General features: G+C 36.9%; 1 protein-coding gene across 2 annotated transcripts in view; it reads left to right on the top strand.

Annotated features, from left to right (window-relative positions):
- ARHGAP29 (Rho GTPase activating protein 29) overlaps window positions 1-16,677 on the top strand; it is a 68,085-nt gene that overhangs the window by 45,202 nt on the left and 6,206 nt on the right. For both annotated transcript variants that reach the window (XM_072834581.1, XM_072834582.1), the window contains 10 exons: window positions 3,701-3,858; window positions 4,388-4,527; window positions 4,805-4,909; window positions 7,124-7,222; window positions 8,242-8,381; window positions 8,659-8,847; window positions 9,106-9,243; window positions 13,887-14,119; window positions 15,566-15,896; window positions 15,994-16,102. In XM_072834581.1, coding sequence (XP_072690682.1) covers window positions 3,701-3,858; window positions 4,388-4,527; window positions 4,805-4,909; window positions 7,124-7,222; window positions 8,242-8,381; window positions 8,659-8,847; window positions 9,106-9,243; window positions 13,887-14,119; window positions 15,566-15,896; window positions 15,994-16,102 — 1,642 coding nt within the window. The remainder of the gene's footprint in view (window positions 1-3,700; window positions 3,859-4,387; window positions 4,528-4,804; window positions 4,910-7,123; window positions 7,223-8,241; window positions 8,382-8,658; window positions 8,848-9,105; window positions 9,244-13,886; window positions 14,120-15,565; window positions 15,897-15,993; window positions 16,103-16,677) is intronic.

Here is a 16,677-nt window from a genome sequence, read left to right as displayed (position 1 = left end):
GTAAGACAGATACCTGCTCTCAAGGAGTTTAACATATATTTAAGAAGAGAATTAGCACATCTGAAAAATTGGAGAGCAATACTTACCAGTGTATGAAGTAGATTTTGAGGTTAAAGTCCCTCAAACTTGGACAAACCCCTAAACTTAGGAAAATCTCTCCAGCATGTAATGTATAGAGACAATTAATAGAAGTGTTCTGTGTATATATTTGTGAATAAACTTATTAGCTAAAAAAAAAAAAAAAAAAAACAAACTTATTAGCTAGAGTTCTTTTGAACCAATTAATTTTAATTTAGCATTTATTCACATGCAAATCCAAGCAGATACCAAATCCAGTGCTCAGTTATTGAATATGGGTAGTATTTTCTAGGCAAAAACCATGACTTTCTCAGATAAATGCTGTTTGGTGATCCAGTAATTATGATTTCCTTTAGTATGATGTGATATAAATAAGAATTATTTAATTTTGTATATAATATATAAGTATTTATTAATGCCCACTTTGTAAATAAAAGAAATGTAAGACAGATATCTGCTCTCAAGGAGTTTTTTTTTTTTTAAGATTTTATTTATTTATTTGAGAGAGACGGTAACCACGAGCAATGGGGAGGGGCAGAGAGAGAGGGAGAAGTAGACTTCCCACTGAGAAGAGAACGTAATGTAGGGCTTGATGCAGGGCTTGATTCAGGACCCTGGGATCATGACCTGAGCCAAAGGCAAATGCTTAACTCACTGAGCCACCCAGGTGCCCCTCTTTATGTTTTCATCTCCTTCAAAGCAAAACTTGGGGGTTTTGGAACTTATTTTTAAACACCATCTCAAATTCTTTTTTAAAAAATTTTATTTTCACTCTAGGACATATCACATATGTGATTGCAGAGAAAACAAAATTATTTGAGATAGATTCTAGACACTCAGGGTTGCTCATTATCTTAGGAAAGATATACAAATCACATTTATGTCCTAGCAAAATTGTAAGTTATATCATGGACATCAAAGATTACTTCTGAATATCTAAAACTGTCTTGAATTATGAAGCATTAAAGAGTATGGGATAAAGATCATAATTACATTACCAAGAGGAAGAAGAAATGACCAGACCAGTCACTAAAGACCTAACCAAATCAATGGGGCTTTGAAGAATAGGGAGAATGAGAGCAAGAGTTTTGTTTTGTTTTAAAATATATTCAAGAAAAATTTATCTTTAAAAAAATACAGGATAGAGGGGCACCTGGGTGGCTTAATCAGTTAAGCATCTGCCTTGGCTCAGGACATGGTCCGAGGGTCCTGGGATCCAGCCCCACATTAGATTCCCTGCTCAGTGGGGAGTCTGTTTCTCCCTCTCCCCTTGCCTGCCACTCCCCCTGCTTGTGCTCTCTCTTCTCTGTCAAATAAGTAAAGTCTTAAAAAAAAAAAAAAAGGATAGAGAATTACACTGAACAAAATTTATTTTACATTATTGCTAATTTATATGAAAGGAACTTTTCCCGTTATTTGAAATTAAGGAAAATTCTATTGAACAGCTGTCATAAATATTTGCACGAATCCATGTGCCCGTGGAGTAACTAAAAATTTGCTGTACATGCTGAAAGCCGGGCATAGAGTTGGAAGTCCTGTGTGCTTGCATGAGCAGTCATAGAAAACGAACAGAATTACAGTATGACCTTGGCTAATCACATTTCTGTTACTGTTCATTTGGTCATTTACCCTTTACAAGGCACCTAGGTCACTGTGCTAAATAGAGGACCTTAAAGAAAAGTCTGTTTCTAATTCTGGGAGCAGATTCGAGCACAAAAAAATCTAGAAGTGTGATGATTTTTGAGATACCTGTGAGCCACCCCAGTTAAGATGCTCAGCAAGTCCTGCATAATCTACCCCCCATGGGGGGCTCACTCATTAGCATTTCTGTTAGATAAGTGAGAAGGCTGAGTAATTTAGGGAAAACAGATTTTAAGATTGGACTATCCATATATATTATTGCTAAAGTCTTTATTATTAATAAATACAGAAACATTCAGCAGATGAATTGATTATGCTAGTATATTCATTTGGCTTTTTAAATTATTGGTGTTTTTAAGTAGATTCATAGAGCTTTATTAAAAGGTATAAAAATGTACAGTTACCTTTTAGGATAATGAGAGTAAGTTCAGCTTACCATTAGTTGGTGAATTTTCTCATCATAACCAGTTGCAGGACTTAAACTTTACCATCCACAGTTTGAACTTCCTTTGTTCCTTGAGAGAGTTAGACCACAAGCTATTCTACTATGTGCACTTTTCAATACTATTTATGCTGAGTTTTAGTTATCCTTGGGGAATGCCTGTCTACTTGGAAAGGATTTAGAGGCTAATCAGAAGTTCAGCATTATCATCTGGTGTTCCAAGAGAGATCAAGAGGAAACATGGCAGTTTTGAAATAATATTAAGCCAATTGAAATTTGGCATTTAATCACATTCCTCACCTCACAAGCCAGAGTGACATTTAAAAAAACAAATCAGATTATGTGATAGCTCTTAACACCATTTAAAACCCTCTACTGGCTTCCCATTGTACTTAAATCCAGACTTCTTACAGACTCCTCACGGTAGTTTAGTTGACTGTTTCTTTCTGGCATCCTCTCAAACTGAAGTTTCACCTCTTCAGATGTGCTTCAGCTGTATTGACCTTTCAAGCGTCTCTTGAGCATGGCAAGCTTTCTCCCTCACTTTTGCTCTGAGGTCTCTGCACTGCCTCTCCCTTTTGCCTGGATTGCACTTCTCTCTGAAACTTCGCATTGGCTCTTTTCTTCTGTCAGGGCTGAGTTCAGATGGTGTCACCTTAAGGAGGCTTCACTGACCTACCATATCAAAAGTGCAAATGTATACCGGGTCACAGTCCAGAACTTGACATAAATAAATACTATAGTATTCACAGAAGTTTTCAATACCAGAAATTATCTTATTTACAAAATTTATTTTCCCTCTCTCTGACACCACCTTCAGCAGAACATAAACTCTGTGAGGACCTAGGATACCCAAAGCCTAGGTCTTTAGGAACACTAAATTAGTTCATTAATATGTGGCTCTCAGATTGGGTTTGGCATGTTGTAGGCACTTGTCAGCTGCTATTGTTACTGTTACTACCAGTAGTAGGAATAATAGTATATCTAGGCATTTGTAGAAACTCAGTGGGATAATGTATTTTGGATAGATTCAAGATAATGCCTAATTATCAAAGTTGAGTACTATAGGATACATTATAATTATAAAGCATTTTTACTTCTATAGGATTGAAAAAAATAAAAGTCAAAATAATTGTGCTCTATTTGAAACTTTTTCCTTTATGTTTTTCACTTAGGAGTTTAGACCATTGTGGTCAGACCATCAGAGTACAGAGGTGGGCATCCTCAAAAACACATCTGTCTCCTAAAATGATGAACCAGTAGGGACATGGGGATGTATTTTTGAACTTTTCAGTTTAAAGCCAGTTTGGCTGGCAATGATTACTCCTAGATATCGGATTATAACCGTTTTGGGGTTTTTTTGCTTCCTGCTTCACACCTTGCACAGAGTCAGGCAATGTAGTATGCTCTCAATGACATTCAGTGTTACATGCTTCACAGTATGGCCTTTTCCCTGGTGCTAGTACTTGAAATAAATGTATATTTATATAGCATTCCATATAGCATAAGTTATTTTACGTTTTGTTTCTGTGATCATAGGTAACGGTTAACCTCTTCCAGATGCAACACCTACAGGCAGCCTCCCTTGCAGACAATTTACAATCTCTCTGTGATAGCGCTAAACTGTATGACCCAGGCCAAGAGTACAGTGAGTTTGTCAAGGCCACAAATTCAACAGAAGAAGAAAAAGTTGACGGGTAAGAATTAATGAAATTATTTCAAAAGATAAAACCTTTATTGCTAAGTTCCTATCTGGGATTAGGTGGTATCTTTTCTAACATTGGCAGAATTTACTTTAAAACTTTCTAAATTTTTTTTATATTCAGATGTAACTCACTTAAGAGTAAAGCTTTTCATTTCGACACAGAGCTCAGTTCTTTGAGATTTAAAAATCCTTTGAGAATGGCAAATCACGGTCATATCTGTTTTGAGTGACCACAGATTTAACCTGCATTTACCATAGTGGTTATACTGGAAAAATTTAATCATGACATGACTTATTGGCCATGGTTTTGCTACTCTTTTCCATGTTTCGGCTATAATAAGTTCAAATGATTAATAAATTTGTTCGCATCTCCTTTAAGAACTTGAACAATATAATAAGGTTTATTCTTAATATTTAATTACTCTGCTCATTAAAGTAACAGATTTTTCTGTAAAATCGAGTAAATAGGCTGGTTATCAGTCATTCTTCTAAATGATGAGTTTTATTTGGGTTTTTCTTAGGAATGTAAATAAACAATTAACAAATAGTCCCCACACTTCTGGATACAGACCTACCGACTCGTTAGAGGACGTAGTGCGCCTTCCTGACAGTTCTAGTAAGATTGAAGAGGACAGATGCTCCAATAGTGCTGATGTAACAGGTAGATTTTCACCCTAAAGAGAGCACTAATTCATGAAAGATCAAATTGTTTAAATGTGATTAATAAATGAGTTGCTGCTCTGGAATTTAAAAATCAGGCCTTGAAGTCTAACCTCATGAGGCCTTATTCACAGTTGTAACCACTATGCCTATCTTAAAATCGATTGTTAATCACTGTTCAAGAAATTTGACTTGTCTCATTCCATGTAATGTTCAGTACTTCGCCTCATGAAATCCGTCTGTAGCCAAGTTTGACTTTAAATATTCTTTTCTTAAAGGTCCTTCTTTTATAAGGTCATGGACATTTGGGATGTTTAGTGACTCTGAGAGCACTGGAGGAAGCAGTGAATCTAGATCTCTGGATTCTGAATCTATAAGTCCAGGTACATAAGCATTTAAGTCTAGCAGAGAACATTCAATGAAATATTCCTTTTTGGGGATATATTTTAACTACCTTATTATTTTTTTTTTTAGTGAACTGTCTCCTAGAGAGGAGTATGTACATATACACATGCAGTTTAAAGAAAAATAATAAGATAAACCCTCAAATATTTACCACCCAGCCTATAAGAAATAAATATTATCAGTATATTCAAAGACCCTGTGACCCCCTTGAAAGCCTTGCCCTGCTGCCCACCAGAACAAAGCCATCATCCTGAATTTTGTTAGTCATTCTCTAGCTATTTGAAATGTTTTACTACCTGTATCTACTTGAGCTTTGCCCTCTTTGGAATGTTATGCAGATGGAATCATACTATTAACTTTTTTTTTTTTAGATCCATAGTGATGTGAACAACTGTCTTTGTATGTCTGTATTTTATACTATATTCTATATAGTATTCCATTCTGTAAACATAAGTATATCTTTGAGATTGTTTCATTGTTAATTGCTGTGGTGAACAAAACAGTTAATACCAACTTTGTGCCTGTGATTACTTAGTTTTCAAAATTTACCTTAAAAGGTATTTTTATAAAGAGAGTCCCATGCTCCTTAGAGAGGCAGGATAGATGTGTTCAACTTTCCCTTAGTGGCTTCAAAAAGGATAACTTGCTGTAGGTAATACAGCTAGCAGGAAGAGAAGGTAGCATTTGAACCCAACATTATTACTTAAAACCCATGAGATTCTTCCTTAGAGATTCCTTCCCCCTCATTCTTCTACCAAAGACTGTTTCAGTCTTGTTCTTCCTGGCCCTTTTTCTAGGATCCTTGGCACTGTGGATACACGTTATAAGATTAAACCTACCTCAAAAGTCCAAGGCATTTTTTAGTAGTGTTCTACATATTACAGAAATTTTATTTGTATAAATAAGTTTTTTGAGATTTAAAGTTAGAAATAACTTCGATGCAGCATTAGGATTTATAGGTTTATTTTGTGTCCTCCTTTAAAACTAGCTCTGTGCAAGCAACACCCTGAAGATGTGAGCCTAAATACTTAACCATTTGTAAAAACAAGATGGTTATAACTGTCCCCAGAAATTAAGATCCATTCTAGAGCAAGGCCTAAATTATTTGGAATCCCATAAAACTTCATATGATAAAGACAAAAATTTGAAGACTATTCACATGATAAATGGTGAAGACTTAGCCTGGGAACGAGGACATTTGGGGACGTGACAGTCATCCTCACATACTGGACTGGGGAGGGATCAAAGTGACAGTGCTCATCTGCTCCTTCAGGGAGAAGTGTGACCAAAGGCTGGGATTCCTAGGCAGCCAGGTTGCTGCTCAGAAATACAAGGAAGCCATTTTACAGTCAGAATAGTTCTAAATGGAACATGAGACCCCATGATTTCTCAGTCACTGAGAACACGTCCAAAGCAAAAACTAGATGACCACCTGCCTCTTCAGCATATTTTGAAGAGGAATCTTTTTTGGGGGGAAAGAGGTCAGTTTAAATCATCTGTGAAAACTTTTTCTAGCTCTTTGCCCTCAGCTCATTAAGGCCTTGAGGTAAGTGAAATCTTCCACCTAGATAGGTATGGCCCTGTTTGTACTATCAGCAGGGAGCCAATAAACCTAGTCTGGCCTCTCTGATGCCCACCCAGCATCCTTTGCTGACAGAGCTTGTGTCCTGTGTGCTCAGCTCCCTGCCAGAGATCTTTATTCTCGGTTCCCATTCTCCCATCTTCCTGGTAACATGAATGTGTTGTTGCTATTGCTGTCTTCATAGATTTTTGTATATTATTTTTGTATACATTTCTTTGTGACTCAATTCAGCAGGCATTTAATGACAATACCATTGTGCTAGTCACTTTGTTAGATATTAGATATAAGACATGAATAGAAAATACTCCCTGTTCTTATACAGCATATAATCTCTAACACTACTATCAGAAGTTGGCAGTGAGGTCTCATTGGAATGTATGATTCTTCAGTTTTAAATTTATTTGGAAAAGTCAGGTTTAGTTATATTCTCTTTTGTTCCTAATAATAAGTATCAGAATTCCCTATATCCAAAGTCTGAGCATGGAAGTGGCTTTTTGTACCGTAGCCAACAAAACAATATGACTTGTGTTACTCAAAAAACATTGTCATTATCCATTTCTTAAATTCTACACTAAGTGGTCAGGTGATGGTATTCACAATTTTCTTTTAGGAGACTTTCATCGAAAACTTCCACGAACTCCATCCAGTGGAACCATGTCTTCTGCAGATGATCTAGATGAAAGAGAACCACCTTCCCCTTCAGAAGCTGGTATTGCTCTCATCTGATTCAAGTTCCCACTACACCCTTTCAGTCAGCAACACCGCATGATATTAGAAAAATAATATAAAGAATTACTTTGCTGTGTATTAAAGAAAAGACATGATAATGACTTTAATATATACCAAAAAATCATGTACAAGTATGGGTTGACAAGACAATAGTGAAATGTTACAAATAAAAATGAAAGAATAAGTAGCAGAACTACTACTACTTTACTGTATTTTATGTATTAGCATGGTGCAAAAATAGGCTAGTTATTTTGATCTTTTATAAACCTAGTACAGTGACTTATCTGTTAAAAGGGTTGTAATGCATGAGAAACTCTGAAAAAGTCTCTTTAAAAGAAATAGTATAAGAATTTAGGCAGGAAAAGTAAATATGTTCTTGAAGACAAGGAAAGTTTCAGATGTTGACAGATATAAAAGAGAAATCAAGTTACCTTAATGACTTGAGTTAGACTCATATAAATTAGTTTCGTACATTTAAGAACTCCTTATACCTGTTTGGGTGTTATGTATTAGAATAATATGGAACATCTGACCTCTGGTAGCATATTGATATAGAACTAGCCAGTATTATCTATAATTTTATAATGAATTCAGAAAATAAGAGTAGCTTTATCTTTAATGCAAATAATAGTGACACCCTGGTCTCATACAGCTAGTGTCCTTTGAAGCTTTTGTAAGGGCATTCTCTAAAAATGTAATGCCACCTTTTACAAAGGTCACTCAGGCACTATAAAGAATCAAAAACATTATACCATGCTATTTTAGAAGTATCTTACTGGTTTGATGGAGATTTTTACTCCATAGCTCAAATGTTTGATAAATGTGTACTTTGCAAAAGATCTATAAATTGGATGCCTATTTTGATGTTACAGACTCTAATAGCTTTCTGTAACATATTAGTGATTACAAAGTCTACAAAGATTTTTCAGAATTTAGCGTCATGTGTTATAATTGTTATGTCATCTTAAAATTCTTATACTAATTTATTTCTGTTGCAAGGACCCAATTCCCTTGGAACATTTAAGAAAACATTGATGTCAAAAGCAGCTCTCACTCACAAGTTTCGAAAATTGAGGTCTCCGACAAAATGTAGGGATTGTGAAGGCATTGTAGTATTCCAAGGTGTCGAATGTGAAGAGGTAAGACCTTTCTGGAATTACATTAACTTCTTCATGCTTTTTGCTTTATATTTTTTATTACTAATTTTATTGATTAGGCTCTCTTACAAATATATTTTTAATAAACTGAACCACAGTGTAATTTTATATTTCATTTCTCTATTGAGTGTATTTCAGACACAAGTCTGAAAACCCTTTTAAAACCATTTTTGTTCTGTTACCAGTCTACCTATAGTTTGCTCAGTTGTTCATAGTTTTAAAGTGAGTAAACCATTTTTTAACTGTCATTTTTTTATAGTGTCTCCTTGTTTGTCACCGAAAGTGTTTGGAAAATTTAGTCATCATTTGTGGTCATCAGAAACTTCCGGGGAAAATACACTTATTTGGAGCAGAATTCACACAAGTTGCGAAAAAGGAACCAGATGGCATCCCGTTTATACTCAAAATATGTGCCTCAGAGATTGAAAATAGAGCTTTGTGTCTACAGGTACATTTTAACTCTTAAAATTAAGTTTAAAAATACAAATGCCTGTGTGATTTGTTCTAATGATGAGACAATGCTCTAAGTTTTTAATAAGTAACTGAATTTATTCAGATTTTTAAAAATATTACCTCATTTGGCCCTAGTTTTTTCCTAAATTATTAACAAAAATTGAAGTAGATACATCAGATATATGTAGATATCTGCGTTTAGCCATTTGTACTAAAGGAGAATTTTGCCAAATTTTTCCATTTTCTTCTCAAGGGAATTTATCGTGTATGTGGAAACAAAATAAAAACTGAAAAGCTGTGTCAAGCCTTGGAAAATGGAATGCACTTGGTAGACATTTCAGAATTTAGTTCACATGACATCTGTGATGTCTTGAAATTATACCTTCGACAGGTAAAGTTTTTACCCTTGTTACATACCATTAAATAGAAAAGAGCAAAAAATACGATCTGTATTTTGCTGATAACATTTGCTACAGATATATTTTCATTGACATAGACCACATCATATATCTCTAATTGTTGTTGCAGATCAAAGAGTATATGAAATACATGTACAGTTTAAATAGCAATAATAATAAAAACACTCATTTCCCACACATAGCTTAAGGAAGTAGAACATTCCATTACTTTATTGTAGGCTCCCATGTGCCCTTCTCCAATTAGAGCTCTCAACTCCACCCCAGTGATCTTTTTTTTTTTTAAGATTTTATTTATTCATGAGAGACACACACACACACAGAGGCAGAGACACAGGCAGAGGGAGAAGCAGGCTCCATGCAGGGAGCCCAACATGGGACTCGATCCCAGATCTCCAGGATCACGCCCTGGGCCAAAGGCGGCACTAAACTGCTGAGCCACCCGGGCTGCCCCCGGTGATCTTTTCTAACCATGTTAATACCTCCTTCTCTTTTCTTAATAGTTTTAATACCTGTTGTATGTTCCTAAACAATGTATCGTTAAGTTTTAGGTGAGAGGAAAGCATCAATCTAGCTATGTATGAAAAGGCCATTATTCACACCATTAGTGAAGGATTCAGTAAATTGAACAGTGTCTGAGTCATAGTCCGGTTTTACCTTCAGTGATATTCAAATACAGCTATTGTGGGAGGTCAGTGGGTAAGATCATGAATGCATCCTGGGATCATGAAATTTGGGGCATCCTACAGGGCTTTTGTATAAGCTGGGTACTGGAAATTCAGTGGAATATGATCAGGAGTGGGCTGCTCTGTATTTTCTCTTTCTGTATGCACTGTTGTACTTGGGACTTTAAAGGAGTAGATCCAAAAAAACCCACTGCTGTGGGGTGAAGCAGTAATCAGCCCTAGTGGATTTAGGCAACAGCTCCTGGGTAGGTTGCAGGAACAGTCAGAACATTGCCCTGCTGAACCAAATACAGAAAATATCTGGGTCAAGCCCAGCTGCATTCTGTCCTTGGGTTAAAATGAAGAGACAGTCACAGAGAGCAGAGCATTAATGATCCTCAACATGTCCATCTCTGGAGTTCTGTTCAGCATCTGGATCCTTTTTAATATTGTGAATAGCTGTCATCCTGGGCTCTCCCTTCCCCACTGTCTTTTTTCTTCTGAGGAAACACCTGTCTACTGTGTCATGTCTTCCCATCTGTGGTTTATGTTCCTGTTTTGGTTGTGACCATCCTTGAGCAAGGTGGAGTAAGAGTAAATTTATTTATCTGTAAATGTCTTTATTCTACTCTCTTCAATGGGATGGAAGAGTGTGGCTACTGTGGAAGGTTATGGTATTGTAGGCTGGAAATTATTTTTCTTGAGAATTTTGAAGGCATTTTTTACTATTCTCTTTGAAGTGTGAATTCTTTCCCATTTCTGACTCTTTGTGTGATGAGGCCTATTGTTTGCTCTCTGAAAGCTTAAAGAATCTTTTTTTTTTTCTCAAGAACCCCATTGTTTTAAAATTTCACAGTGTATGTGTTGATGTGGGTGTGTTCTCATCTGTCATTTCAGGTACTCCACAAGCACTGTCCTCCTTGGCCTTCTGTTCTTAGAGCTTTTATTTTGTTGCTCATTTCCTCCTCTCTACTTTCTCTGTATTTTCTTTCTGGAAATGTGTGTACCGGGGAGCTTGTACTGGTTCTCTAGTTCCCTCATCTTTTGTCTATTACTCATTTTGTTTTGTTTTCTTTTAATGGTTTTCTAAGAGATTTCCTCAGTTGGTATTGTTTTATTTTGTTTTTGTAAGTAGGCTCCATGCCCAGCATGGGGCCCAACATGGGATTCAAACCCCACATCTGCAAGATCATGACCCAAGCTGAAACCAAGAGTCAGACACTTAACTGACTGAGCCACCCAGGTGCCCTGAGATTTCCTTAGTTTTATCTTCTACATGTACCATAATCTATTTCCATTTCTGAGATATTTCAATTTCCAAGAATTTGTTTCTCTGTTCCTATTACAGCATCCTTTTTTAATGAATGTAATATCCTATATATCTGAGATATTCATCACTTTTTTCTAAGCAAAGAATCCTTTTAGCTTCTTACACTTTTCAATAGGAATATGTGAGCCCTATATATAATGTTAAATTCTCTAGGAGCCACATAAAAAGAAACAGGTGACGTTAATATTTAACATACTGAAATATCATCTGAATTATCTAGTCAATATTTTTAAATTATTAGTGGGATATTTTTGTTTTTGTGTTTTGGTTTTGTTTGAAAGGAGGTTTTGAAATCTGGTGTGTATTTTTCATGTAGAGCACATGTCAGTTTGAAATGGCCACATTTCAAGTGCTCAGTAGCCATATGTGATCAGTGACTTACCATATTGTCAGCACAGCTCTAGACTTTCAATTGGTTTTGTTTCCATTTATTTTTATTTCAGTGTTTCATGGTTGTCTGCATAAAATCAAAGAGTTGGGAATTGAAATCTCTTTGGAAGCTTTTGAATACATGAAGGTTTTAAAGATTTTGAGCTTTAGTGTGATCTCAGAGGGCTATTTGGGAAACACCTGCTGTCTGTATCTCTAGGTCTCTGCTCTGAGGCTTGGCAGACACCCAGAGAATGATCTTTCCCTGCCTATAGGTGTGATGCCAGAACTCTGTGAGCCACATTGGGTAAGAAGGCTCCAGGATCTGTGACTAAGCATGCATACAGTGACTAAATCCCTATTTTTTAGGTAGTTGCCCACCTGTTTGTGCTTGACATTGCCCATCCAGAGGCCCTCTCTCTTACATGGTGCAGAGAAGAAATCCCCACACTTCTAGGGAAGAAGTTGCTCAGAAGCATGGAATGGAGATGGGGTCTGGAGATCTAATACTTCTTAAATAGCCCACAGTCCTCCAGGATCAGAGTACCTAGTGCTGACAGTCCCTGGGTCTCCTATAGATTGTGTTGGTTCTCATCTTGGAATTTCAGCTTTCTCTGGACTACTAAATTGTTACTTATTTATCTGCTCTTCAGCAGTAAAATGTTGCTTTTATCACCATTCCTACTCTCCTAGTCTGGTAGGCTTAACTGTGTTTCAGTGTGGTTGCCAAAGGGAAGGAAACTAGGTACAAATGTTGGATCCTCCATGTTAGCCCAGGAAACTTGTTTCTTTACAGGATTTTCACATTTTGCAGAATTCTCAGCTGAGAAATGGAGACAAAGTACCTCTGAATGTTAATCTCACAGTGAATCATTCTTTGTCTCTTCTAGGCAGTCAGGGAGAGGAAATAAATGGGGTCCAATACTATTCCATCTCAAGAAAACTAGGAGACAGGGCAGCCTGGGTGGCTCAGCAGTTTAACGCCACCTCTGGCCCAGGGTGTGATCCTGGAGACCCGGGATCGAGTCCCATGTCGGGCTCCTGGGATGGAGCCTGCTTCTTCCTCTGCCTGTGTCTCTGCTTCTCTCTCTCTCTCTCTCTCTGTGTGTCTCCCATGAATAAATAAATAAAATCTGTAAAAAAAAAAAAATACTAGGAGACAAACACTTTAGTGTGGGGAGCCATGCTCAGTTCTTATAGTACTAGAGAGTGGCCTTCATTTTACTCATATATGGGAAATCTGAAGCCTCAAGAGGTTGAGTGAACTCCTTCAGATCCCAGAGTTAGTAGAGGCAGAAATTAATCTCAAGGTTTCCCTTCTCTGAAACTGGAGAAGTGGGTGCCTACCTCACCATAGATAATACAGGACACCAGCTAGCCAGGGTTCCGCTGTTTCCATTCAAAGTGGAAACATTGAAATCACTGAAGGCAGTAGAGAGATCAAGGTGGCATTGCCCTTGGTAAGAGAGGAACTTTTTCTTTAGCATACTTAACGGCAATTCGAGTTGTATTTAAAAATTAGATAAAGGGATCCCTGGGTGGCGCAGCGGTTTGGCACCTGCCTTTGGCCCAGGGCACGATCCTGGAGACCCTGGATCGAATCCCACGTCGGGCTCCCGGTGCATGGAGCCTGCTTCTCCCTCTGCCTGTGTCTCTGCCTCTCTCTCTCTCTCTCTCTCTCTCTCTCTGTGACTATCATATATATATATATATATATATATATAAATAAATAAAAATTAGATAAGTGTTGACAGTGTCTCTCTTATAAGTTATATTGTCTTATGCTAATCTTTACTCTGGCCAAAGTAAAACACAGGGACCCTATAGTATTTTGTTCTCTGCCTACCCCATACCAGTAAAATTCAGAATAGAAGTCTTTTCTGATTAATATTACTGGGCTTGTTTTAATAAAACAGTTGAAGATCATACTAACTTTGTGGCAGTCATGAATGTAATTGGTATAGGATATATGGCAGGGTTTTAAAATCCCATCATGCAGTCTTAAATTTTAAAACATTTTATTATCATTTACCTCATTTTTTTTCTCATTTTTAATATAGATATAATTTGGTGATGATGTCAGATTCACTTTATAGATCACATCAGTAACAAATATGTGTACATTTCTAAATGTGGATTGACCTTAAGTCTTGTTAATCTGAAGGGACATGGTAAATCCATCAGCTATTCATTAAATTATTAACAGGGGAAAAATGGACAGATTGATATTCCTAATGTGATTTTATTTCTTTAGCTCCCAGAGCCATTCATTTTATTCCGCTTGTACAAGGAATTTATAGACCTTGCAAAAGAGATCCAACATGTAAATGAAGAACAGGAGTCAAAAAAGGATAACCCTGAGGACAAAAAATGGCCGAGTACATGTATAGAAATAAACAGAATTCTTATAAAAAGCAAAGACCTTCTAAGACAACTGCCAGTATCAAATTTTAATAGTCTTCATTACCTCATAGTTCATCTTAAGCGGTAAGAATTTTAAATAAGCATTCATTAGTGGGTGGATAATTGGTTTTTTTGTTTTGCTTTTTTGATTTTTTTAAATTGTGATAAAATACATATAATATAAATTTATCATCTTACCCATTTTTAAAAATTATTTTTTAAAGATTTATTTAAAGAGTGGGTGGGGGGAGGAGCAGAGGGAGAGAGAATTCCCAAGCAGACTCCGTGCTGAGCGTGGGGCCCGATACGGAGTTTAGTCCCACAACCCTGAGATCATGACAGAGCCAAAACCAAGAGTTGGATACTTAACCAACTGCACCTCCCAGACACTCCCATTTAACCACTTTTAAGTGTATAGTTCAGTAGTATTAAGTACATTGATATTGTCATATTTTAAAATGAATGTTGTATTTCTAATATGTGTTAGGGAAAAAGAGACCTTGAATATTATATTCTCGCAGCTAACATCTTCCCCTCAGATGCCTCTTCTGTGCCATGCTCTGGCTGGGGAAATAAGGATGCAAATGTAAGGTTTCGGTCACCCATGGTGCTTGTCAGCTTGAGGGTGGACCTGCAGACAAGTGCAGTGCAGCATCATTCCTCTTCTACCAGAGCCAGCCTGACATGCAGAGGAAGATGAGGGGTTGGAGAGATCATGAATCAGGGAAGGTAGCCTGAGCCAGATTTGAAGAACTAGCTGGTGGCTTAGTGACAATGTCCAAAAGAGCATTCCAGGTAGAGGGTAACAGACACAGAGACATGAGATAATTTTGCTTTGGGGAAGTATAGGTAGTTTGGTTAGGCTAGGACATAGCAAGCAGTAGCTTGAAGTGAGCTCAGCAGAAGTTTGATAAGGAAGGTCATACATACCTGCCAGAGGAGTTGACTGTCTTCCTTCTGTACCCACTAAAGAATTTTGAGCCAGGAATTTAACATGTTTAGATTTGCTTGTTACATCTTTCTGGCAGCAATATGGAGAATGGGTTGGAGGGGCTCCTTTACTGCAATTCAGAACTTCTTAGGTAGTCATAGAAATAAAAGGGGCGGAGAGCTTGAAATAAGGCCAGAGCATTGGGAGTGGCAATCCAGCAGAAAGATCTTTAGGAGGCAGAATCAGCTTGACTTGAAGACTAGCTGTGGCAATGAGAGAGAAATCGACAATGATGTTTCCGTTTCCAGCATAAGTACCTGGAAGGATGTGCTATATGTACTAAGATAGGAGCAGCTCCTTGTTTTTTGCTTTTGTTTTTCTGCTGATAAAACTTTAGTAGTTCCTTCTATTTACTTAAATTGTATCCTAATACTGTGAAACCCAATTCATTATGTGGTCAGTATCTAATCAAACAAATATATCCTTTCTCTAGACTTCTACAACCCATTTTTCCTCCACCCTTCCCAACCCATAGTAAATTACCACCAAGGAAATCTAATAGGCAAATCTCATATGGCTTTATGTTTTCTACTTTCCAGAGTTGTAGATCACGCAGAAGAAAACAAAATGAACTCCAAAAACTTGGGGGTGATATTTGGACCAAGTCTCATTAGGCCGAGGCCCACAACAGCTCCTGTCACCATCTCCTCTCTTGCTGAATACTCAAACCAAGCACGGTTGGTAGAGTTCCTCATCACTTACTCACAGAAGATCTTCGATGGGTCCCTGCAGCCACAAGATATAGTCGTGTGTAGTACAGGTGGTGTGGCACCTCACGTTGATCAAGGGTGTCTTCCAAAGCCCCTATTATCACCAGAAGAAAGAGACCCAGAACATCCTACAAAGTCACTATTTTTCTCTGCAAAAGAAGTGAGTTTTGACCTTTGTAATGTTTGTTAGTGAGCTAAAAATCTTCAAATTGAGGTGTTTTACTTCTTCAAACTTAAAAATTCTCCTCTATCAACAGGATATGCATACTGTGGATAGTGAAACCAAAATTTTTGAGCCAGCTACATCATTTGAGGAATCGGAACGAAAGCAAAATATATTAGAAAAATGTGATACATGTCTCATTGGTAAGTGGCCATGTAAAATACATGTTTGCTGACTTAAAACTGTGCCGGTAAACCTTACCTAAAAGTTAAAATGAGTGAAGTTGAGAGAAACCAGAGAGAGAAGCTTCATTAGTAAATGGATCTTTACTGGCCATTAAAAAATTGCTGTTTACTGTGCCTTACATTTATGAATGTCATTCTTTACAATACTTTTTCTTATAATAAGACACCTTGGAATTCATAGATATTTTTGTTGTCTTTCTGAAAAAAAAATCTTTTTCATTTTTGCCATCAATTAAAGTCAAGGCAAAAATGTTTTCAGCAGTATGAATTATCATACAATCTGTTACTATGAATCATTGTATTGACCTAACTGTTCATAACAAGTCAACTAGGCTCCTAAAATTAAAAAAATTTAGACTCCTATAACTCCTAACACTTTTTTTCAGATGCTTTTTACCTGTCACCTTTCACACATTAAGCACAAATACGTCTGTTTTAGCTTCTTGACTGCATTTTATTCACTGTATGATAATTTTAGTTGAAAGGATTAGTAGCTGTCATGTTGGCAAAAAGGTTTCCATTTGTTACTAATG

This window comes from Canis lupus, chromosome 8 (assembly GCF_048164855.1).
Source record: "Canis lupus baileyi chromosome 8, mCanLup2.hap1, whole genome shotgun sequence".
Lineage (NCBI taxonomy): Eukaryota > Metazoa > Chordata > Mammalia > Carnivora > Canidae > Canis > Canis lupus.
Note: the sequence above shows the minus strand (reverse complement) of the source record. Positions and strands in the feature narration are given on the sequence as shown.